Source organism: Lynx canadensis, chromosome C2 (genome assembly GCF_007474595.2).
Source record: "Lynx canadensis isolate LIC74 chromosome C2, mLynCan4.pri.v2, whole genome shotgun sequence".
In the NCBI taxonomy this organism is placed as follows: domain Eukaryota; kingdom Metazoa; phylum Chordata; class Mammalia; order Carnivora; family Felidae; genus Lynx; species Lynx canadensis.
This window is the reverse complement of record NC_044311.2, coordinates 154,982,234-155,006,795: the sequence shown is the minus strand read 5'-3', so window position 1 is coordinate 155,006,795 and position 24,562 is coordinate 154,982,234. Positions and strand designations below refer to the sequence as shown.

The window sequence follows — 24,562 nt, the reverse complement described above, 5'->3', positions numbered from 1 at the left end:
GGAATCACAGCGGCAGCGGCGGCTGCGGCGCGCGCGAGCCGAGTGTGAGCGGAAAGGGGCCCGGCGTCTGCCTCGGGGCTGGAGACCGGTGAGTAACTGTCACGCCCCTCGCCCTAGAAGAACTGCGGGGCCCCGCGGGAGGCCACAGCCTCCTCGCAAAACGCGGCCTTTCCTGACGTAACTCTGAGGTGATTTCTCTCCTCTTTTTTCTCTCCACCAGCGGGTTGCGGGTTCCGAGCGCTTCTGCGCGTGCGCCGGGTCCGGGCTCTCACCGAGCATGCCCCAGGCTCCCACGTAGCCCATTGTGCCTTCACACTGCGCATGCTCCTTGCCCGCACTTGGCCTCGCCCTCGCCACTGCGCACGCTCCATCCCCGGCTGGTCTTCCCTCGCCCGGCCAGGTGCCCCCTGGGCCGGACGTGCCCGGCCCTGGCGCGCGCACCTGCGCGGAGCGGTTGGGACGCCTTCCGGGCTGAGGGCACGTGCTCGCAGTCCCGTGCAGGCGTGGGGACGGGCGGGGGGCGCGAGTGTGCGCGGGAGCTGGGGGCAGTGGGACCCCCGCACCTGCCGTGGCCAGCGCCCCGTAGCCCCTGGGTCCCTCCCGGCGACCGCAGGCGAAACCAGCCAGTGGCCCGGGTGGACTTTGCCGGCCCCGCCCCAGCCCGCCTCCTTGGCCGGCCCTCTGCCGGACGCGTGGACCCCGGAGCGCCCTCGTTTCCCTCCAGAGCCCCTGGGGGACCTGTTTCTGCTCCGTTGCGGGTGGTTTCCCACTCGAGACAGGCCCCGGCCGAAATCTGCGGCCGGAGGCGGTGGGGAGGAGGGGGGTGGGCTGGGACCAGCGGTTCTGGAGAGCCCGGCCCAGAGACCTCCGCCGGCGGGAATCCCCGTGATCTTTTCGTGTGTTCTCGCCCGGACCGCTTAGGTCGACCAAGTTCAGTAGCGCCCTGTAGACGCCTGGAGCGTGGGGGAGCCCCTCGGCACGAGCCCTTCACAGGGCTGCGTGGTTCTGGAGAATGTCACTTGAGCGGCACGTTTGGAGGTGGGGTGTTTTCAGAGACTGGTTCTCCCTCGGGATTGCCAGACGGGGGTCGATGAGGGCAGAGGTTAATCAGACCCCCCCGCGTAGTACAGCCTCCTGGGGTCTTGTAGTGCAGGAGCTCCCCTCTGGCATCTGAGGGCCTCACTGTATTACAACATAGTCCAGCGATTGCCATGATGATGACCCCGAGTCATCAGTAAGGGGCCTGCATTGTGGTCTGTGCACCTCGTTTAAAAAGACAAAGCGGGTTGATCCGTTTTGGATTTTCCATTGGCAGCTCTTCTCCCCTCGGATGCTTGGAGTAAATAACCTCTTCCACCTCTAACGTCTAATTGTCATTACTGTTTAATTTAAGTATTCCTAGATGTGAAAGAACAGAAAGAAAGTGGACATGGGGGCACTGGTCTGCGTGAAAGTAACGTCATGTTTCATTCATTTCATTCAACGCTCTTGAAGGTGGCATGCACTTCGTTGTGTGCGGTGAACAGTGGAAAGGATAGAACCCCAGTCCTTCAGGAATCTTAACAGTGTTTATGGCAGGGGATGTGTAACCAGGGAGTCTCTGGGTGAGCAGGGGATGACTGAAGGGACAATTCTCGTGGTCCCCAAAGCTGATTCTAGAGCTGTTTACCGGCGAGGTTTGCCAGGTCCCGGTGATGGGCTGCAGAGGAGAGAGGTTTCCGGTTTGGGAGACCTGGTGGTTGTCAGCATACCTAACCAAATAAGGAACGTGTGAGGACAAGCAGATGTGGGGTAGGGTCGGGGGGGGGGGGGGCGTGAGGACTGCCCCGGGCACGTGGGTTGTGCTGTGATGGAAGTAAGTGTTCAGTGAGCCCCGTGGGCCCAAGGGCAAGTCTGAGCAGAGATGCGGGTTTGGCCGTCCTCGTCCAGGGGGCCTTCAAGCCCCGAGAGCTCATGCGAGAAGCAGGGCTGCCAACGTGCTAAGCTCTAGCAGATGCTGGAGCAGTGAAGGTGAGCGGGTGCGGGACTTGAACCTGGAGTGTACGGATGGATTTCTCTCTTTACCCGGGAGATGCTTGCCAGGTCTGTGCTGAGCGTTAGGGATACACAGATCATTCCAAATAGTTGTGTTAACCACAGAAGATGTGGATGGAGTATTGTGGCAGTTCAGGTAGGACTGGGCCACGGGCTACGGGCACAGCAACCGGAGCTTTGTAGAGACTGTGACATTTTTTTTTTTTTATTTAAAAAAAATTTTTTTTTTCAACGTTTATTTATTTTTGGGACAGAGAGAGACAGAGCATGAACGGGGGAGGGGCAGAGAGAGAGGGAGACACAGAATCAGAAACAGGCTCCAGGCTCCGAGCCATCAGCCCAGAGCCTGACGCGGGGCTCGAACTCACGGACCGCGAGATCATGACCTGGCTGAAGTCGGACGCTTAACCAACTGCGCCACCCAGGCGCCCCGAGACCGTGACATTTGAGCTCGATCTCTCTGGGAAGGCTGGCCAAGGGAACTTGGAAAGGTGTGTCAGGTGGTGAAAATTGGGTGCACAGGTTTGTAGGGGGGGTGGTAAGGAGTGTCCAGAGGGAGGTGGAAAGAAAAAGTATGGCCAGAACATGAACAAGCTTGTATGCCAGTCTGTGGAGTTTGGATTTTATCTAGGAAGCAACGGGAAAATCTATGTAGCCTTCTAAAAGGCTGTGATGGGACCGGCTTTACTTTAGGAAAACAAATACAAGGCACAGTTTCCACTCCTGCCTGTAGTTGGATTGTCAGAGTACAGAAAAATCAACAAATATTACTGTGCAAGGAGTTATGTTGGCCATTGTGAAGGGTATCAGGATCTATTAAATAGGTTTTTAGTCCTTCCATAAGCTTACCGTTCTGTTGGGGAGACAAACCAAGTAAACGTTATGTAAATGGTGCGACTGTAATACAGGAGTTGAAAGGTATTTGCTCATAAACCGAAGTGGTCAAGGAACGTATATTCCTTAGCTAAGGCTGCCAAACAAAGTACCACAGACTGGGGGGCTTAGTAGCAATTTATCTCCTCACAGTTCTGGAGCCTAGAAGTCCAAGATCAAGGTTTGGGCAGGGTTGGTTTCTCCTGAGGCCTTTCTCCTTGGTGTGTAGAGGGCCATGTTCTCTCTGCCTTCACGTGCTCCTGTCCTCCTCTCCCCTTGGAGGGATACCAGTCAGATTGGATTAGGGTCCACCTTAACGTCCTTACTAAAACTTGATGAGCCCTTTAAAGACTCTGTCTCCAGGGGCACCTGGGTGGCTCAGTCGTCTAAGCATCTGAGTCTTGATTTCTGCTCAGGTCATGATCTCACAATTTCCTGAGTTCAAGCCCCGCATGGGTCTCTGTGCTGGCAGCTCAGAACCTGCTTGGGATTCCCTCCCCTCTTCTCCCTCCCTCTCCCCCCTCTTCTCCCTCCCTCTCCCCCCTCCCTTCCTCTCCCCCCTCACTCCCTCCCCCACCTCCCCTGCTTGTGCTGTCTCTCTCAGAATTTAAAAAAAAAAAAAAAAAGACTATCTCCAGATCTGCTTGCATTTGGAGGTTCTGAGGGTTAGGACTTGAGTGTGTGACGGGGCACAGAGAGGGGGACACAGTCCAGCCCATGACAAAGGCTTAATGGAGTGATTGGACTTGAGCTGAGCTTTGAAAGATGATTAATGTTCAGCTGAGTCGCATGCGGGGGAAGGTTCCACGGGGTGCCTTGGACATTTCAGATCTGGTAGTGGAGGAAGCAGGACACTCGGGTTCTGTCTCAGAGACACAGCATCTGAAGCAGGAAGTTGTCACACGGGAATAATGAAGGGAAAGAAAATGTAAAAAGTGGTTTGAAACCAGATTTACAGAGCTATAGAGTCTGTGTTTTTAAATTTCTGTGTTTTCACAGATAACCATTGTTTTTGTCATTACGTATTTTCACCCAACTTGTAGGTCTCAGCTAAAATGTCACACGAGGCATTTCTTAGACTCCCTCTCCAAACCCCGTTTCTCCACCCAGGTATGGCCCCCCGTTTACTAACATTATAGCGTAATCTGAAGTTACCTTTTTCATTTGTTTCCTTGCTCATTATCTGATTTACCCCACTAGAATTCGGAGGCCTCATCTGTTTCGTGCGCCCATATTTCGGGCATGTCTAAACACGCCTTGCACATACTAAGAGCTCAGTAAATAAATCAGTAGTAGCAGTAGCTACGTGTATGCCTGATGGATGCTTGAAGCTTCGTTTTAGGAAGCTCCGTGCAGCAGCAGGGTTGTAAAGGATGGACTTGGAGAGTGCGGCAGGAAGAGTGAGTAACACTTGGAAATGTATCAGTTCGGGTCCTTTAAGAATAAGAACAGAAACTGACAGGCTAGCTTGAGTAGAACAAGGAATTTATTGTAAAGATGCAGGATTGCTCCAGAGGTTTAAGAAAAAGCTAAAGAATTGGGCCAGGAAGTACGGAAACGAAGGTAACTGGCTGGAATGGGCATAGTGGGCACTGGCACACTGCATTTTTAGGTCACTGCTGCGCTAAATCCTCTCCACTCATTTGCTGCCTTTATTGGTTTTCGCAGGCCCGTATTCCAGACAGAAAGTTTCTGATCTGCTTGGCTTTGGTTGCGTGCCTACCCGTGAGCTGGGACAGAGCAGCACAGCACACTCACTCACTGGGGCGAGGGGGGGCGGGGGGCGGGGGGCGGGGGGGGTGGTCTTCAAAGCCAAACCCAGGGCCGGGCCTCTTCCAGCAGGAGGCCCAAGCAGAAGCAGGCAGGCTGCTCGCCGACCGAGGTGCCCCGCACGGGCCGGAGCTGTGCTGTGGAAGGGAGCACGTGCTCAGCCGGAGCCAGCCCCTCCCCGGGAGACTGAAGACAGGGTGACGGGGGCCCCAGGGGAGCGGCACTCCTGCCCGGGAAGGGTCGGATTAAGTAAGGCTGGCTCTGCAATCTGAGGCGCTTTGGAGGATTTCTGACACCTGTCTTGTCACCGAGGGAGTGATAACAGCCAACTGAGAGCACTTCTGGTCTCCTTCGAGTAATAAAATCTCGTGGGGAGTCAGGCCCAAATCCAGCGGCGAAGGTTCGGGGCTGCGTGGTACGTGTGTGCTCGTGTTCCAGAGTCAAGCGTAGACGCTTTGCTCTTCTGACTGTTTGCTTTGTGTCACGTGCATTTCTTCTCTTCTCTGCTGTAATGGTTGGGACTGTGGAAGCGGTCCCCAACGCTCCGAGGGACCGTGCGCCCAGAGTTCGGTTCAGGCGTGGATGTAAACAGACCTTTTCCTATAGAACTGGTACCGAGGCTCTTATGGGCTAGTCCAGCAGGGAATTTGATTCGTAATGTATCTTAGCTCTGACACCAGCCTGAGTTTTAGTCTCCAAAACGTGAACATCAGTGGGCTATCTGGGTCCCTTCCCCTCTCCCTTCCTGGGCCCCTCATTCACCTCCTGGTGCCCATTATGCCAGGGCTTTGTTGTGCTTTGCTGTCTTCTGTCCACGTCACAAGAATGCTGTCTTCCAAAATCATCTACCTTCCCTCCATCCCCTTAACAATCTTAATTCCTTCCGCTAATATTGGTATAAAGAGGAAATTATTTGCATTGAATCAATTTCTATTAAGATACGAATCCCCGCTTCTCGTGGCATTTAGTACCTAGGGAATCTGAGGTATTGGTATGAAATCATTTTCTGCAGTTCAGTTGCAGAGTGCTTTGTAGCCATGCTGGGGAGTTGGAACTTGGATTCCCCGCCCCATAAGGGGTTTAAAGCCCTGACGCAATCAGATGTGTGTTTCTGAAAAGTATCTGTAGTAAAAACGGGAAGAACGGAACCTTTGCAGTTCCGATAGTCGAGCGGTGAGTCCCAGGTCTTCTCTGATGTCCCCACTGTGCGCCCACCCACCCTCCCACCTCCCGGCCAAATTAAGTGCTTCCTGAAATCGGTGTTCTTGTAGCACTGTTTGCATCCCTCACACTGTTTAATTTTGTATGTCTCTGTCCTCCCGTGGGAACGTGAGCTATTGGACAACAGGCCAGCGGCTCTTTATAACACTAGGGACCACATACATTCAGGAAGAGAAGAGACAAAGGAAGTAAAATGCCTGCTTGCCGTGTAGAAGCACTACATACAGTGGGAGCTTGCGAACATAGTGTGTCTTCTGTTGATCAGAAAACTCCCACGTGGTAAGCAGGGTTAGCCCCACTTCACAGGTTAAGGAAGCTACTACTCAGGAAGGTCAAGTGACCTTTACCAGGTTATATACCTGATCAGTGGCAGAGCCAGGACTGGAGACCAACTGATTCGAACGTCTTTTCCAGGAGCTGGGACTTCCATGAATTGTTAAGCATAAAGATTCTCATTTTGAAATTGCAGGAAACCGCATGAAATAGGAACAGTTCAGGCAGAGTTTGGGAAGATTTTTGTGTGCGAGGATCCAAGTGGTAAGCGAGCCAGCCCTATTTCAGAATCTGGTTTTCCTTGGGGGATTTCCACTCAGCTCTTTCCGTCCATCAGAAACGGCTCTTTTCGTCCACATTTCACCCACTTTCCTTTCAAGAGCGCCAGGTTTTCACTATGACTAAAGTGATAGCAGGAACTCTTCACCGATGAGTCAGGTGGAGATAAGCCATGGGAAGGGCGTGGGGGTGGACGGTGGCAGTGTGCATTTACATGTTAAGAGCTTTCAGATTTGTGATGCGCTGTCTTCAGTGAGTCCGAGGTCCTGGTCGTTCATAATTAAAACGTATGTGAGAGGTTGGAGTCTGATGAGCCCGCAGATTCGTGGAGGAGGCAGTCCGTTCAGCAGCAAAGCTGGCCTTACGAGGGCTGAAGAGCTGAAAAAGCAAAGGGGTTTGGACATTCAGTCCGCACACCCACCAGCCACAAAGGGTCTGGCTGGGTTATCTCAGGAAATTCAGCAGCTGTGATTTCCACACCCCTTTTGCCTGCATTCCTAATGGAGCATTTTATATTTTCAGTCACGTTGTTAAACAGGGTGTAAATGAATATACGTACTGTCCTTAAAACACAAAACTCCAAATTGTTAATTGTTTGCAGCTAGACCGGGAAAGGGCCCATCGATCTTGAGTTTCAGTAATTACAAAGGTAAAAGCAAGGTCTTCAGCCGGCAGGTGAGGGGCCCGCGCTGCACACATCTCAAGGCTTTGTCCCGGGCCGCTGGACAGGACAGAAGGGATCCGGCTCCTCTTAGGATCTTGACTGGTCTTCGTTTAGCCCTCGGGGCCCTCGTGCCTCCTTCCCCTCTGCAGCCCCATCACCCGCCTTCCCTGCGGGCAGCCTGTGCTCCAGCCACGCGCTCTGTCTGCTGTCCTTGAAATGCCCTTCATGCATCCTGCCTGACTCCTCCCAGGTTTCTGACTCCTGCTCGTTCTGTAGAATGCCTTCCCTGCCCTCCCTCTCGGCTGCACCTGCACCGCGTCCGGACCGCCGCCCCCGTCCTGCGTGGTGCTCAGCACGCTGATGCGTGGTGACGGACTGACCTGTCCTGGTCCCACACAGGTCTTTCAGACGGGACCACGCGTCTCAGGCCTCCGTCCTCCGCGTCTAGCCGGGCCCAGTACATCCTGGACACGCACCGGGCTAGGAGAAGCGGGTAATGTGATGACGGAGTCCAGGCTCTGGGACCCGACTCCCAGCTGGCCCTGCTTCTCACTGAGTCACCTTAGGTACAGTGCGTGACTTCTCAGTGCCTCCGTGTCCTCGTTTGTACAGGACAGGGGTTTGCACAGTGCCCAGCTCAGATGTTAGCATGGGAATTAAGGGAGGAAACTAGCGACAGGAGTGCCGTAGGGGTTAAAGAGCGTGGCCCCTGGAGCCAGGTCACCTGGTGTGAGTCCTGCTCGGCTGTTTATTGTGCGCGTGACCTGGACCAAGTTACTGCCCCTCTGGGCCTGTTTCCTCGTCTCTAAAATAACCGAGTACCCACGTCCCAGGGTTGCTGTAGGTACACAGTTAAGGCGTAAACATGTTGACGCCATGTGGACGCCACGTGTGGCAGAGCAGGCACACGAATCCGAGCCACTCGCGGGTGTCCATTAGCGCTCGGGGCAGTGGGACAGGAGATGCCGCGGCTGCGTCCCGCACTGCGTGCCAGGACTGCGCGTGCCCGGCCACTTTCCGAGCCGGTGGTCTCGTGGGGGGCTCTAAATGGGGCTGTAGCCAAATGAATGGTTTAAGCAGTTTACGGGGACAGCGACTCTTTCTCTTAAGGCCTCACTCTGAGTGACTTATTCTTTTCCTAATTCCCGAACGTTTTCGCTCAAAGAGTATAGGAGCCCGTGGTTCAAGGGATTAGAAGTAGGGACTTGGAACAAAAACAGCGATCACGATCATTTGAGAAAAGCAAAAGAAGGACACTTTTTTGAACAGCGTCGTTTGTGGCGTGCAGTGGTGGGGGACGGACGGTGTGGGGTCGCAGTTGCCGCACGGCCAGGAACATGGAAGTCTCCCGTGGTTTCGTCCTCACCCAGCCCTTCAGCCTGTGCCTGTGGTTTCATCCCTGGGTGTCTAAGTTTGGATTCCCCCACGAGCAGACCGTGAGACGGGAATGCAGAGTGGATGTTTGCTTGGGAAGTGATCCCAGGAAGCACAGGAGGTCGTAGGGAACGAGGAGCGAGAAGGGGCGCCCGTAGAAGGCACACTCGGCAACAGGTGTGTGCTCACGTTTGGAAAATCAGACTGAATTCCTGAAAAAGCCTGAGCCAATTTTTCTATCAAACTTCATCTCCGGTAAGGACACCCTTCCAGCTGTTCTGGTAGGATTCGTGGAGCTTTCTTTAATTCCTCGCCTTCTTACCCTCTACAGTCAATCCATTAGACGTCCTAGTAACTAACTGCCTTGGCTCCCCTGCTCCCAGCCTGCTCCCCCACCGTCCTGTCTCCCCTGGGTCACTGCTGCAGGCTGCCAGCTGGTCCAGGCTGCCGTCACCTGTCCCCTGCCTCCTTGCTGCGGGCTCCCAGCTGGCCTCCCAGCTTCTACCTTTCCTGTCTTCCGTGCTCTCTTCTCGACAATGTAGCCGGAGGGATCCTTTTGAAACGTAACTCAAGTCATTGTCGTTTTTCTGCCCAGAATCTTGGAGCGACTCTCTGTTTCACTTCTGGCAGAAAGCTCAGTTTGCCTGCGGTTCGCTCAGCCCTGCAGTCGGCGGCTCCCTGCTCCAGCCCTGCGGCCTCTTGCGCCCCGTGCCGCTCGCGCTGCCCTTCCCTCGGTGACTGCCATGGCTCCTTGCCTCCTTCAGACCTTCTCAAGTGACATTTTGTCGAGTGAGTGAATGACTGATTTGTGGAGCTCTGGCAGTTTGCAGTGTGCTGTAGGTGCTCCGTAAACGGCAGCACCGTTTTCTCCTTTAATCCGCACGACCGCATGGTGTGGCAGCCGCTGTTATCCTTATTTTGCAGTGGGGGAAACTGAGCCCCAGAGACTGACCAGCCCGGAGCCCTGTCTTGGCCCGGACTCGCGGGAAGGAGCACATCGCACATGCTTACGTCTCTGGATGTGAGCACGTGAGACAAACACAGGTGTCAGGAGATCGCAGCCTTGCTGTGTTTGAGCCACACGGACATTTTCTACTCTGTCCCCGTCGTTTTATCTGTTTTTAATTGCTGGTTTCAAACCACTAAATTGAGTTTAAGAAACGCTTTTGAAACATACTTATCCGTGCTTTTAATGCTGCGTCTGTTGCTTTTCTGAGCTAGGTTTCTCAAAAACTATTAGCGCTAAAGACCGTGTTCGTTGCATAGCTGAGTTGGTAAGTGTGGCATTACAAGTTTCTTTCTTTTTGTGCTGACCTTTGTGAAAGATGACAAGGGTCTGTGTAAATAAATGCATGATGTTAAGACACGACAGTAGGATTAGGGAAGAAATTAAAATGGCTAACAGAAAAGAGGAAGGGAGATGTCTCTATCAAGCAGTCACAGATAGAGGAATTAAAATTTGCCGTTGATACAGAACGTTGGAAGGCAGCAATGAACGGAAACTCCGTACACTCTGGCCAAAGCATGTGTTTGGGGACAAGCTGCTTACCAGGCACCATCTCTGGAAGCAGGCACGTCTCTGAGTCCCTTATATTGAGCCAGCACCATAAGGAGTCAGAACAGTGGTAAAGCAGTTGTATGCCGTGTTCACGGAGTCCAGGTTGGGGGCCCAGCAAACTCTCTGTGGGCTCTTCTGAGGAGCCCCCATGCTGGTTGACCAGCAGAGGCTGATCCTTTGAAACCAGAGGAGAACTTGCCAGTGTGCTGCGTGCCAGGTTTGGTACATTTACAACCTGCCCCCTGCAGAATGATGAAGCGGTCACAAACAATCCGAGTTACTCTGAATCCATTCAAAAATAAATGCATTAACTATTTTTTTTAAATTTTTTTAATGTTCATTTATTTTTGAGAGAGAGGGAGACAGAGCACGAGTGAGGGAGGGCCAGAGAGAGAGGGAGACCAGAATCCGAAGCAGGCTCCAGGCTCCGAGCTGTCAGCACAGAGCCCGACGTAGAGTTCAAACTCACGAACCGTGAGATCGTGACCTGAGCCGAAGTTGGACGCTTAACCTACTGAGCCACCCAGGTGCCCCAAATCATACTATTTTATTTATCTTTATGAATATAATTTATTGTCAGATTGGCTTACATGCAACACCCAGTGCTCATCCCCAAAAGTGCCCTCCTCAGTGTCCATCACCCATTTTCCCCTCTCCCAGCCCCCATCAACCCTCAGTTTGTTCTCTGTATTTAAGAGTCTCATAGTTTCCCTCCCTCCCTCTCTGTTTGTAACTATTTTTTTTTCCCCTTCCCTTCCCCCATGCTCTTCTGTTAAGTTTCTCAAGATCCACATGTCAGTGAAAACATAGGATATCTTTCTCCGACTGACTTATTTCACTCAGCATAATTCCTTCCAGTTCCGTCCACATTGTTGCAAACGGCAGGATTTCATTCTTCCTCGTTGCCAAGTAGTATTCCATTGTATGTATAAACCACATCTTCTTTATCCATTCGGCAGACGATGGACATTTGGGCTCTTTCCATAATTTGGCTGTTGTTGAAAGTGCTGCGGTAAACATTGGGGTACATGTGCCCCTGTGCATCAGCACTCCTGTATCCCTTGGGTAAATTCCTAGCAGTGCAACTGCTGGGTCATAAGGTAGTTCTATTTTTAATTTTTTGGGGAACCTCCACACTGTTTCCAGAGCGGCTGCACCGGTTTGCATTCCCACCAGTTGTGCAGGAGGGTTCCCGTTTCTCCACATCCTCGCCAGCATCTGTAAATCATAACTGTTTTACAGAAGACACTGCAGTCAAACCACAGAGGTGTTACAGTGACAGAAGCCCAAGTGAAGGGTCAGCTTTGATTGCGTTGTCTGCGTATGAAATGGTTTTCCCTTCATCGATAGCATGGGTGGTGCAAATATGGGCCCTTTTCTTTGACACTGAATTAAATGGTTACCGTGTATGAGATGCTAGCTCATGTAACCTTCGCAACAGCCCTAAAGAAGGGCACAGTCCCCCATGTTTCACGTGAAGGACCTGGTGCTCAGAGGGGCTAGCCGACCGCCAGGAAGGAGGTGGCCTCTCACCCCGTGTCTCTGCCCGAACATGCGCCCAGCCGCTAGGCCTTTTCTCGTCTCACCTTTAGGTTGTTAGAGAGTTGCAGAGAGATCTGAATCCAGACCTTTTAACTTAAAATTAGTAGTAATGAAGTTTAGATCAGGCCAGAGTTTCCTCTGTGCTGCTGTCGAAAATGTGATTTGATAAGAAAATTGTATTCGGGAGACGGTAGGGTGTTTAACATAAGACAGAACCCAAGCTCTTCTGTTGTTTAACATTTCTAACCATTGTTAAGCACTGATACGGTAGTGATCAGTAAGTGACTTTTTTACCTCTTTACAGATTCTTGCCTTTTAAAATTTTTTTAGAGTGCGTGAGCGTGCATACGCATGAGGGAGGGGCGGGTGGAGAAAGAGGGGGAATCTTATGCAGGCTCCACACTCGGCAAGGAGCCAGACGTGGGGCCCGATCCCATGACCCTGGGATCGTGACCTGAGCTGAAATCAAGAGTCGGATGCTTAACCGGCTGAGCCCCCCAGACGCCCCAGATTCTTGCCCATTTTAAAAAAAAAGATTTTTAACGTTTGTTTATTTTTGAGAGAGAGACAGAATGCAAGTGGGTTAGGTGCGGAGAGAGAGGGAGACACAGAGAGGGGGGGAGAGGTGCGGAGAGAGGGAGCCGTCAGCACAGAGCCTGACGCGGGACTCAAACCCACAAACCGTGAGATCATGACCTGAGCCGAAGTCAGACGCTCAACCGACTGAGCCCCCCAGGCGCTCCGATTCTTGCCCATTTTTAAAGGTCTGGTAAGGCCACCCCTTTGCGACCCAGTTGTAACAGTTTACGTCGTGTATAAGTATGCCCAAAAGCAAGACTGACTTTGTTTCCCGAATTACGGGCTCGGGAGTCCTGATAACTTCATACTTACTCTGTGAGGTAAAAGGGATAGAACGAAGCATCGGATGAAGAACCCTAGGTAACAGACTTTTAATTTCAAGTGGTGCCTTTCTGCGTAGCTGCCGAGTTCCAGCAGCCTTCCGACGGTGGTACGGTCTTCGGTCCCAAAACTGCTCCGCTTCAGCGATCGCTGGTCTCCAGGAGCCACGAGGCCGGTTCGCTTCTGTTTCCCGTGGCATTTAAGGGAGAGCTTTGGTCTGCCTGCGGTCTGCTCAGTGTCGGCCCCTAGGAAAAGACAGCTAGCGTTCCCTGCCCTCGAGGAGCTTTCCGTCTCAGGGGGAGCTTTTCGGCACGTGTTTCATGATGATTCTGCGCTTTGTCTTTCAGGTAAGCCCACGCGATGGAGGGGTTGCTGCATTACATCAACCCGGCCCATGCCATCTCCCTCCTCAGTGCGCTCAACGAGGAGCGCCTCAAAGGGCAGCTGTGTGACGTGCTGCTGATCGTCGGGGACCAGAAGTTTCGAGCTCATAAAAATGTCTTGGCTGCCAGCAGCGAGTATTTTCAGAGTCTGTTCACGAATAAGGAGAACGAGGCCCAAACCGTATTTCAACTTGATTTTTGTGAACCCGATGCTTTTGATAATGTTTTGAACTACATTTATTCTTCGTCCTTATTTGTCGAGAAAAGCAGTCTCGCCGCCGTCCAAGAGCTGGGCTACAGCCTCGGGATTTCCTTTCTGACGAACATCGTCTCGAAAACACCTCAGGCACCCTTTCCAACGTGTCCCAACAGGAAGAAGATATTCATAGAAGAGGACGAAAGCAGTTCTCAGAAGAGAAGTGTCATCGTGTGTCAAAGCCGAAACGAAGCACAAGGCAAAACTGCCGGTCAGAATCAGCCCGACCTGAGCCACACCTCGCGGCCCTCCCCCGGCCTCGCGGTCAAGACCGGCACCGGGAAGCCCCACGTCCCAAAGCCAGCGGAAGCGCCTCACGCGTCGCCAGTAGCCGAAAAGACTTGGCCCAGAGATGGCCCTGTGGGCTGCGCGAAGTCCCTCGAGCGTCCCGGCTCTGTGGACGACCCTCACAGAAGCAGCTTAGCAAAGAGCAATGCGGTGCCGCCTGGCAAGCCGCTGCAGGACAGAGAGGGGACGGACGAGAAACCGTGTCTGAGCGGCCAGCTGCCCAAAGGAAAAGCCATAGAGCTGGCCTTGAAGAGACCACGGCCGCCCGTCCTGTCTCTTCGAAGCGCGTCGGAGACCCCCTACGTGCTGAAGGAAACCGGCAAAGGAGGCGGCCCGGGCGAAGACAGGAACCTGCTGTACTATTCGAAGCTGGGGTTGGTGGTCCCGTCCGGCGGCCCTGGTTCCGGAAAGCAAGGCATCGACAGAAGCGGCCCGCTGGTGAAGAGTCTGCTCAGGCGCTCGCTGTCCATGGACAGCCAGGTTCCCGTCTACTCGCCCGCCATAGACCTGAAGTCTTCCCAGGGGCCCTCGGCAGCGTCCGGGGAGGTGCCCGCCAACGTGTTCTGTGCTCTGTCTCAAAAGCCGTCCGTGAAAGAGTGCGACGACGCGTCAGCCCTCGACGAGCGGACTCCGGCGCCCCAGCCGCACCGCCTCAGGTCCTTCAGCGCCTCTCAGTCCACGGACAGGGAGGGCGAGCCTGCTGTGGCCGAGGTGCGCGTCAAGACGGAGCCCCGCAGCCCGCTGTCGGACCCCTCCGACATCATCCGAGTCACCGTGGGAGACCCGGCGGCCGCGTCGTCCGTCACGAGAGACCTCTCCCTGAAGACCGAAGACGACCAAAGAGACATGAGCAGACTCCCGGCCAAAAGGAGGTTCCAGGCGGACCGAAGACTGCCGTTTAAGAAGGTAAAGGAGGGCGAGCACGGGTCTCCGGTGTCCGAACAGAACTTGGAGGAGGGCTCGAGCCCTCCTCTCCCCGATGCCGACTTTCCAGACTCTGACTTGAATAAAGAGGAATTTGGTGAGTTGGAGGGAACGAGACCAAACAAAAAGTTTAAATGCAAACATTGCCTTAAGATCTTTAGATCCACAGCAGGCCTTCACCGGCACATTAACATGTACCACAACCCAGAGAAGCCCTATGCTTGCGACATCTGCCACAAGCGCTTTCACACGAACTTCAAAGTGTGGACGCACTGCCAGACCCAGCACGGCGTGGTGAGGAACCCGTCGCCGGCCTCTAGCTCACACGCCGTGCTGGACGAGAAGTTCCAGAGAAAGCTCATTGACATAGTGAGAGAGCGAGAGATTAAGAAGGCCCTGATCTTTAAGCTGAGGCGCAGCAAGCCCGCTTTTCAGGCGCAGACTAGCTCCCAGGCCCAAGCCATCAAGAGGAACTTGCGGTCCCGAGCCAAAGGAGCGTACGTTTGCACCTACTGCGGAAAGGCCTATCGCTTTCTCTCGCAGTTCAAGCAGCACGTAAAGATGCACCCGGGAGAAAAGCCCGTTGGCGTCACTAGAGCTGCTAAGCCCAGGGAGCATGTTTCTCTGGAGAGCCCGGTAGAGAACAAGGAGGTTTACCAGTGCCGCCTCTGTAATGCTAAGCTCTCTTCTCTTCTAGAGCAAGGAAGCCACGAGCGGCTGTGCCGAAACGCAACCGTTTGCCCCTACTGCAGCCTTAGGTTTTTCTCGCCCGAGCTCAAGCGGGAGCACGAGGGCAAGTGTGAGTACAAGAAGCTGACGTGCCTCGAGTGCATGCGTACCTTCAAGTCCTCCTTCAGCATCTGGCGGCACCAGGTCGAGGTCCACAACCAGAACACGATGGCGCCGGCCGAGCACTTCTCCCTGCCCGGCCTGGACCACAACGGCGACGCGACCGCCGCCTCCAGGCCCCAGGCCCAGGCCGAGCCTCCGAAAGCCAACCACGCGGTGGCCGCCAAGGACGACGCCGCGTTCAGCGACTGTTCCGAGCAGGTGAACTTCGACTCCGAGGACTCTTCCTGCCTCCCCGAGGACCTCAGCCTTTCGAAGCAGCTGAAAATCCACGTCAAGGAGGAGCCCGCCGAGGAGGCCGAGGAGGAGGCGCCCGAGGCCCGCGCGGCCGCCAAGGACGCGGGCCCCAGCAAGGACAGCAGCCTGTGGCCGTGCGAGAAGTGCGGCAAGACGTTCACGGCGCACAAGCAGCTGGAGCGGCACCAGGAGCTGCTGTGCTCCGTGAAGCCCTTCATCTGCCACGTTTGCAACAAAGCCTTCCGCACCAACTTCCGCCTCTGGAGCCACTTCCAGTCCCACATGTCCCAGGCCGCCGAGGAGCCGGCGCACAAGGACCCGGAAGCCTGCCCCGTCCCCACAAACTCGCCGTCCCCGCCCCCGCTGCCCCCGCCCCCGCCGCTGCCCAAGATCCAGCCCCTGGAGCCCGACAGCCCGACGGGCGTGGCCGAGAACCCCGCGCCGGCCGCCGAGAAACTCTTTGTGCCCCAGGAATCCGACACGCTGTTCTACCACGCCCCGCCCCTCTCGGCAATCACATTTAAAAGGCAGTTCATGTGTAAACTGTGCCACAGGACATTCAAGACTGCCTTCAGTCTTTGGAGTCACGAACAAAGCCACAACTGAAGGGCCGGCCCCTTCGGCCCCTTCCGGAAGGGGAGGCGGTCCCCAGGTTTCAACCCAAACTGTGAGCCGCGCATGAGATACAAAATATTTTTTGAAGAGAAGGAATAATAAAGGTTGGAAATTGTTGCGCTTGAATAGAAGCTCGAGGGAAATCGATATTAATTAGCAAAGTCCTTACTCAGCTTAGAAAAACTAAACTACGTCGTGCTCTGGACCTTACGGTCACACGACGACTGGACTTCATCGATGTTGAAATTTTGATCGATCCCGGTTGTTTGCATGGTTCCTCATTCCACGGTGTCAGTATACTCTTTTACTGGAGGTTGTTTTGGTTTTTTACTGATTTGCAGCCCGTGAAATACTACTTCAGTATTTCTTTCGATTATAGCGGACACCTAAGTTCTACTTAAGCCTCAGCCATGTCCTGGAGTCCTCAGCATATCAGGAGGAAGGGGAGAGTAGTCTGCAGTGTTGACTTAGATCTTAGGATACTTTAGCAATAAAACAATGATAAGCCTCAACTGTAATAAGTTATCCTGACACTTGATAACAATAAATATTTGGTATTTTGTGGTCACGTAGACATTCTTTTGTATGAAAGTTGTGAGGAATTTAAATCAGCAATAGTAATACTTAGATTTTTATAAAGTAACAAAACTTGCTCTTGGGTCACTTAATATAATTAAGGACGGGAGACTTAGGAAATGAAAACAGGATTTCTAGAAGGTCTCTAAGTTTACAGAAACTTCAGTGACGCTAGGCGTTGTGGTCAGAGCTGGCGCTCCGGGCTGCGTGTGCACATCCCGGCTTTCCGTTCTGACCACGCGGGGCACACGAAGCATCTGGCGTCCTCTGACTTACCGCCGCCACAGAGGGAAAATCCGAGCGCGTTTGGGACAGGAAACAAAGGTGGCACGAGGCGCTCACTGATGTTGAGTTTAACCTCGTTGGTGTAACAGATCGGGTCGGGGCTCACATTTACGCTCGTGGATCCCAGGCCCCGGGGTCCGTGCGGCACAGCGGCCCTGAGCCCGGAGTTGGCATCGACTTCCGGAGCTGGGGAGCCGGGGAAACCCCACACCACGGTCTCCAGGCGCCCTCGACGGCGGTATTTACAGCGTTCGGTTTCCTGCCTCTGTCTCCTGAGGATTTCTGTTAGAATTTGTTGGAGTTTATTGTGGTCAAACGTCCTCAGTGCAATCATTCTGCTCTGAGTCACTGCTTTTAGTGTCTCAGGGATCTGTGTGAAAGCGCGATCAAGGGTCCAAAATGAGTTTCCGCTACCTAATAAGGCCCACAGGGTTTGGGCTGCCTTTTTTTTTTTTTTTTTTTTTCTTCTTCTTTTTCCTATTTTGTATGAGTTGCAATTAAAAGGCTTTTGGGAGGGGCCACCCGAGTTCAGTGGGTGTCTCTAAAGGGAAAACTGTCTCACTCGCAGGTACTTAGGTACGTACAAGTGGAAATACTATTGAAATTACAAAAGAGATCCTTGTCAGGTAGTGCTATGGATGAAGTCTCCCAAGTTTATTCATTTTTTTTGCAAGCTGTTCTTTCAAATAAAAAAGAGACTGTGGCTGAGAAACCATCTGCTGAGTGTTTCCCTGTATCCCGCTGCCACAGAGAAGGTTTCTGGCCTCGGTCTCGTCACCCACGTTCCGGACCAGCGGGAGGGAAGACACGCCTAACTTTTTATCCATACACAAGCATTTTTATACAACAGTAGTGGACTTTGTAGATGAGAGAAATTGCGGATGAAATTTTGCCTTTCTGTTTCCTTTTCCATTTGAAAACTGTCCTAAGTCCCAAAGTATTTTTGAGTGGTCGCTTCCTATTTTTGTTCTTAGTTAAATTTGATGGAGAAAGGCAAATAAAATGAAGTCACAGCTACCGACGATTGCCATCTTTATATTTTCTGGAAGAAACCTATGCATTTGAAAGATAAAACTAAAGCCTAGGATTTTACGCAAAACATCAGGATGGATTGTTGTTCACTGAATGAGTCCCCCTTGTAATGTGCCGTTTCTTATTCGGAGCACCTTGGTAGCTGTCACTTCTTCAGAGGACAGTTTCCCTCAGAGTAGTCCCTGCTTCTGGCTGTTAAGAGTACGTGTGACAGTTCCACGGCACACATCATCTTGGCATTGTAAATTCAGTATCCCAGGACTTGAACCTCTATGCTACATTTTTGAAGATTTTTTGATAATGTTAATCAGTAAAAAATATTTTTGATCTAAATACACGCTCAGCGTATCTGTTGGACTTTGAAAATTGCCAGTGTTTTGTCTTGTTAGTTCCCATTTTTGTCTAGGCAAGGAGCGTAAGATTTCAAATAAAATTTTGAACCAAAAACATTTCTAATGCAGTTCTGGTTTTTCTATTACTTTTTATACTGTACCTTCAAAGCGTCAGGCAGAAAGAGTTTATTTTGGTGGTCAGAAAGTAAACTGCGCTTCCTCTCACGTGACTATTTTCAATGTTAGGAAGCAGAGTAATGACAGACACGTGAATCGCTTCATTTAAGAATGTCGATCTCAGACAGCAGGCAGATACTTGGTGTGAGACCAGAGGGTCTTTCCTTGTTACATCTCCAGCTCATAAAAGTGTTGAAAATGTTTTTTCTGATTAGAATTAATTTTTGAAAATGTAGAAAGCTCATTATTCCTTGTAAGTATTCAGGATGCCTTTTTTTATGCAGTTGTGGAAAGAATGTAAGATGTTTTAATATATTCTTTGTTAATCTGAGAACTTGCTGTGTTGAACCATTTTCTTTATGTGGGAGAGGGCGGGAGGGGCCGCCTGAAACACCTCTTTATCAAAGCAAGCAGTGGAGGTTACAAATGGTGTGTGTTTTTTGTAGTTAATATTTCAACCTAATAGAATATTCACCTTTAAAACCAGTTATGGCTAGTGTGCGTTCGTTATTTTTATCAAAATACACAACTAAGGGTTCAACCGTGAGGTCATTTTGCATTTGTGGGGACATGTGTGTGGTTCTTGGTTTTCTGTTTTGGAGTGGATCGTTCACAGCCTTTTTAAAAATAGACTCCAAGGGCGCCTGGGTGGCTCAGTCAGGTGAGCGTCTGACTTCAGCTGAGGTCACGATCTCACGGTTACTTACGTGAGTTCGAGCCCCGCATGGGGCTCTGTGCTGACAGCTCAGAGCCCGGAGCCTGCTTCGGATTCTGTCTCCCTCTCTCTCTGCCCCTCCCCCGCTCACACTCTGTCTCTCAAAAATGAGTAAATGTTTAAAAACAAATAAATAATATACTCCAGCTCTTACTAACCAGTGGCGATTGTATCTACACACAGCAGCCATTGGTGTTGATGAGGGTAGAAGCTGGGGGACCAGAAGAAGATGCCCTTTCCTGGAGGCAGGGGGTATCTTCCTCTACGGGCCAGCGGTCCTTGCGGGTGAGGGACAGACAAGAACTCACTGGTCTAAAGTTGGCCTTCGTTCCCTCTGTGCGCCTGTGTGTGTGCGTGTGTGTGCGTGTACATGACCAGAATCCAGAACCTTAGGAAGTAAAGGTATTTGAATTTTCTTACTACAAAAATAGAGTTCATGTAGAACAGGTTTCTTTATAAATTGCACTAATTCATATTGGAACCCTACAAGTCCGTTTTGTCAATTTCTGAATTCTCATTGATGTTTTTTTGTAATAAGTGTGAAAAGCATTATTATTTAAATAATGCTAATACAGTAAGTTCTTTAACACTGGCTTTATTATTTTTTTTTTTTTTTTAAGTTTAAAACATAGGGTTTTCTTTTGTGGCTTTAGCACTTTAAGAAGTTTTATGTCTCCATAATTTGTCACGGGCTTGCTAGGTGCTTCTCTGCGTGTGCTCTAGCGAGCACTTCTTCCGCGCGCCTGGGGGACCCTGAGCAGCCGTGCTTACCTGCTGGAGGAGGAAACATGGGTGAATGTCAGGTTTCTTAAATTCCTTTCAGAGACCATCATTTGGGAACCAAAGTATTTGACTGTAAATCTTGAAAATAACTGAGTACTCCCTCATCATTTATTAGTGCTGTTCTCAAATTGTCCACAAAGTTTCTCCTCGGTTAATGTTAATTTTCAAAAGGTGATAATTTTTTATTGACATTAATCCAGTACTTCAACATTTTCCATTGAATAAATGCTTATTATTAAGCAAATGTGGTTATAAACAAATTGCGTGTATTTTGTTGTCAGATGCCTTAGCAGACTAAATCATTGTTCAATTTTATTTAGGAATGAGCTTTTTGGAACTCAAAATTCATGGTAAAATAGGATTTCTATCTAATGTTAATCCATTGCTTTTTCTGTATCCAATTCCATCGTCTGTTTCCTTTGCTTAAATCTTGACTAAGAATGATTGGAGTCAATAAATTTGTACTGTATTTTGTTTGGAGTCGTGGTCTCTCTGGTATATTTTGGGCGTTGACGACCTTGATCAGCAGCGTATCCATTTCTGAAAGTAAAGACGAAGCCGTTCTGTGTGAGTAGCAGGAGGGGCCGCCAAGGGCTGTGAGAGCTCTGGTTTCCCCAGCGCGTCCAGGCTGCTTGTGGAACGGGGTTGGCAGTGAAGCTGCAGTTCCTGGGGCGCCCCAAATACGGCACCGTTAAACCACATAAGCAGCAGTTTTTGCCTATCTACCTTTTCGTCTGCTGTTCACGTTAGTTTTTGAAATGCCGACGGGGTAAAATGCACGGACAGCACGTTTACTCCAGGTTGACGTGTCAGCAGTAATTTTCAGGGCTTCCAGGTTGTGGCATCGTCTGCCATCCTCAACGAGGCCCTTCTGTGATGCCAAGATAGATTGCCTTCTTATGTCACTAGCTTTCCCCATCAGGGGGTATGAGTCGTGGTCGCCAGGCTGACTGCGGGAAGGGAAGGAGCCTGTCCGCAGTGGTAGCCAGGCTCGCACCCGGCTTGCCCCGAGCCCTCTTCCTCCCCGGAGCCCCTAGCCCCGTCTTGGGGGCCCCTGGCCAACAGTTTCGTGGTCACGCTGCACCTAGAGGAACAGTATATAACCTCTTTGTCCCGATCTGCTTTAGCTGTGCTGCTCAGTTGGCCACCAGATACTCTTTTGTTTAAAGGGTTTACTGTGCCCTATTCTTCGCAGTGATGACAGGCCTTTCTGGTCTAGGACTGTTGCAGCCCTGTGGCGTCCTCCTCGGTCTTAGCACACACTCAGTACGGTAAATGCCTGTGGTGACAAAACCACGTTTCCAACATGTCATGCTTTCCCCCCACGAGAGGCCCAGCCTTGGCTCTGGTAAGGACGTGGGCTCTGTGAGCTCTGACGGGTGAGTGACCAGAAAGGCTCCTACAAGGCGTATGTCTGGAGAGAGAGTCTCCCCGTGCTGTCACAGGGGCACTTTAAAAAAGTGCCTGGGGGTGCTTGGGTGGCTCAGTCGGTTAACATCTGACTTCTGCTCAGGTCGTGATCTCACAGCTTATGAGTTCAAGCCCCACATGGGGCTCTGTGCCGACAGCTCGGAGCCTGGAGCCTGCTTGGGATTCTATGCCTCCCTCTCTCTCTGCCCCTCCCCTGCTCGCACTCTGTCTGGCTATCTCTCTCTCTTAAAAATAAATAATAAAACATTAAAAAAATTAAAATAATTACAGTCTGGTGCAGTCCTGCTGCAGCATGAGTTTGGGGGTCCTGTGATCAACCCTCGACCCCGTCCTCCGAGGTAGGTCCCTCGGTCGGTCCTCTGACACCACATTAGCACACCTGCATCTTGCCCGGCGGAATGTCTTAGATCCCACTTACTGGTGTTGGCATTTCCAGGGCGCGCTTCCTGAGCCCTCTCCACCTGCTCCTCACCCCTGCCCAAAGAAGGCGCCTAAGTGTTGCCATCAAACCCTGAAGAGCCAAACACTCTCATCACCTCGCCACTTTTCTGTTTTCCCTGTACGTTCCAGGGCAGGGCTGTTTCTCGTCTTCGCGTTTCTAGGGCTGGCCAAGGGGAGGGCACGTTAAGTGTTTGATAAGTCCAGCAAAGAAATCTTGTCAGAGGCTAGACACGGCCAGTCCGTTTATTCTCAGGCAGTATTAGAACAGCCCGCTGAGTCTCTGTGCACATGTCCCCCAGATTCTGAGTCAGCCGCTCAGAAACCCAGAGCGCATTTAATTTTTACGCAGTTCTCAGTAAGCCCGAGGAAGAGCGGAGGTGTTCAGAGGGCTGGCCTCAGATCGATGAGTCCCTTGCCCTTTGTACATGCCGCGCACCCTTGTGCTGCTCGCATTGTTTTTTGGGTGTCTGGCGGGCTGTATGAGCGTCCCTGGCCCTGCCCCAGTGCCCATTAGGCACCCTAGTGTGGTGGTGGGTTGTCCAATCTACTCCGTCAACCTCAGAAGAGTGATAGCTAATTCCTAGCTACTACCAGCATGTAGTAGTAACTACACTGAGTTCTTTTTTTATTTGTTTTTAAGTGTATTTATTTATGTATTTTGAGGGGGGGGGGGGTTGGGAAGAGAAGAGAATCCCAGACTCTGTACTGTCAGAGCAGAGCCTGATGCAGGGCTTGAACTCATGAACCGTGAGCTCGTGTACCAAGCTCGCTTTCCTCCTCCATTGGGTTTGACTTTCCCTTCCCCAAGCTCACGTAGCCCAGGCCTCTTGTCTTCTTCAGTCTGGAACGTGTCTCGGTGTCTCTTTGACTTTCATGGCCTTGGCCATTTTTAACGATTATGGACCAGCCATCTTGGAGAGCACCCCTTAAATGGAGTTTGGCATCCCCTCCTGATCGGACCCCAGTTACATTTTTTTTTTTTTTTTGTACCAGAACATCGCAGAGGCCGTGTTCTTTCCTTTTCAAACCGTGCGTGGCGGGCAGTGCCTGTCTGCCCTGACACTGGTGGTGTTCATTGTACCATTTCTCCTCCATGCTTTCCCCCTTTGATAACTATTTTGTGGAGAGATATTTTCAGGCTATGTAGAATCCCATTTTTCGTCTCAATTTTACCCACTAATTTTAGCATCCATTGGCTTTTTTTGCCTGAATTACTTTTCTTAATTTTTTTTTATGTTTGTTTATTTTTGACAGAGAGAGAGACAGAGCATGAGTGGGGGAGGAGCAGAGAGAGAGAGGGGGAGACTCAGAATCTGAAACAGGCTCCGGGCTCTGAGCTTTCAGCACAGAGCCCGATGCGGGGCTCAAACTCACAGACCACGAGATCATGACCTGAGCCGAGGTCAGACGCTCAACCGACTGAGCCACCCAGGCGCCCCCTGAATTACTTATCTATAGTTGTTGCCAAATGGAGATTTTCTCATACCTTCATGCCTTCTTCATTTATCTGTGGGCTCTCTACTGCAAGAAAAAATGGCTGTTATGCCCACTAATATGCTCATTGCTTTTGTGTTGTGGACTCAGGGATTCCTAGTCTGTTCAATGGGTTATAGTCAGTCGCCATCATTCTCTAAGTTTCAATGTTCAAAGCCAGTGGGAGCTTCAGACTGGCTCCCCTGACCTGTGACATGTCCCCCTCGTTCTTTGAGTACTTTCTTGCTTCTCACTCAACAAGGTGTTCCAGACTCACCCTGTCCTTTCCCTTCCAGACCCCCCAAATCAGGCATTTCTCTAAAGATTCTGGTTCCTTTTAGTAAAGACTCTTGTTTGGAGACCAGGATCTGGGCATTAAGTGTGCTCATTGATGCAAGGTGTGGATGTGCCGGGTCCTTCAGTAGGCAGGCTTAAAGGGAACACACACACACACACACACACACACACACACACACACACACTGACATCTGGATTTATCTCTGAATCTTCTAGACCTATCTGGATATGTGCAAATCACCAATAGCTTCAATTCTAATCCAACACCAGATGGTTCATTCCATGACTCCCTCTTTGTACGTTTATACCTTCCTTCTCTGATGGTGAAAAACCAAGTTCCCATGGCTTCGGTCTCCCTGTGTGTAGCCAACCTCCAGCCCCTGGGACCTGCCTTCCACATGCAGGCTGACTACCAACCTCACAGGATTTACCTAATGGCTTTTTAACAAAGGGAGAAAGGAAAGAAGACAGGGAGGGAGAGAGGAAGGACTGTAATTGTCTATTTGTCTCTCTTCTCCTTTCAGTTCTACCCATTTGTGTTTCTGTAGTTGAATACCTGATATTAACTGCATACTGTACAGGAGTGATTAGCTGACCCATTATTTATAAATGAACTTCTTTATCTACCATGAAACCTACTTTGTATTAATATAACTACTCCAGCTCTCTCTTGACAAGTTTTAGCGTGGTATATTTTTTCCATTGTTTCACCTATTTGTGTTATTATAGTTAGTATGTTTCTTGCAGGCAGCATGAATTTGGGCACTGATTTTTTAATCCAATCTGACATTCTCTCTTTTTTTTTTTTTAAGTTTATTTATTTTGAGAGAGACAGAGACAGCGCAAGTGGGGAAGGAGCAAAGAGAGAGGGAGAGAGAGAGAATCCCAAGCAGGCTCTGAGCTGTCAGTGCAGAGACCAATATGGGGCTTGAACTCACAAACCATGAGATCATGACCTGAGCTGAAACCAAGAGTTGGAT

The 24,562-nt window shown here is 51.2% G+C and overlaps 1 protein-coding gene across 3 annotated transcripts; it reads left to right on the top strand.

Moving 5' to 3' along the window:
• ZBTB21 (zinc finger and BTB domain containing 21) lies at positions 1 to 20,420 on the top strand. 3 transcript variants are annotated; one of them, XM_030329717.2, is made up of 3 exons: positions 1 to 88; positions 12,836 to 14,436; positions 15,037 to 20,420. In XM_030329717.2, exons 2-3 carry the CDS (start codon positions 12,849 to 12,851, stop codon positions 16,029 to 16,031), a joined length of 2,583 nt encoding a protein of 860 aa, XP_030185577.1. In that variant the 5' UTR covers positions 1 to 88; positions 12,836 to 12,848; the 3' UTR covers positions 16,032 to 20,420. The 3 variants fall into 3 exon arrangements, with proteins under 3 accessions (XP_030185577.1, XP_030185572.1, XP_032450683.1); XM_030329712.2 differs by having other exon boundaries at positions 12,836 to 20,420; XM_032594792.1 differs by lacking the exon at positions 1 to 88 and adding an exon at positions 9,104 to 9,277 and having other exon boundaries at positions 12,836 to 20,420.
• Positions 20,421 to 24,562: the final 4,142 nt, after the last annotated feature.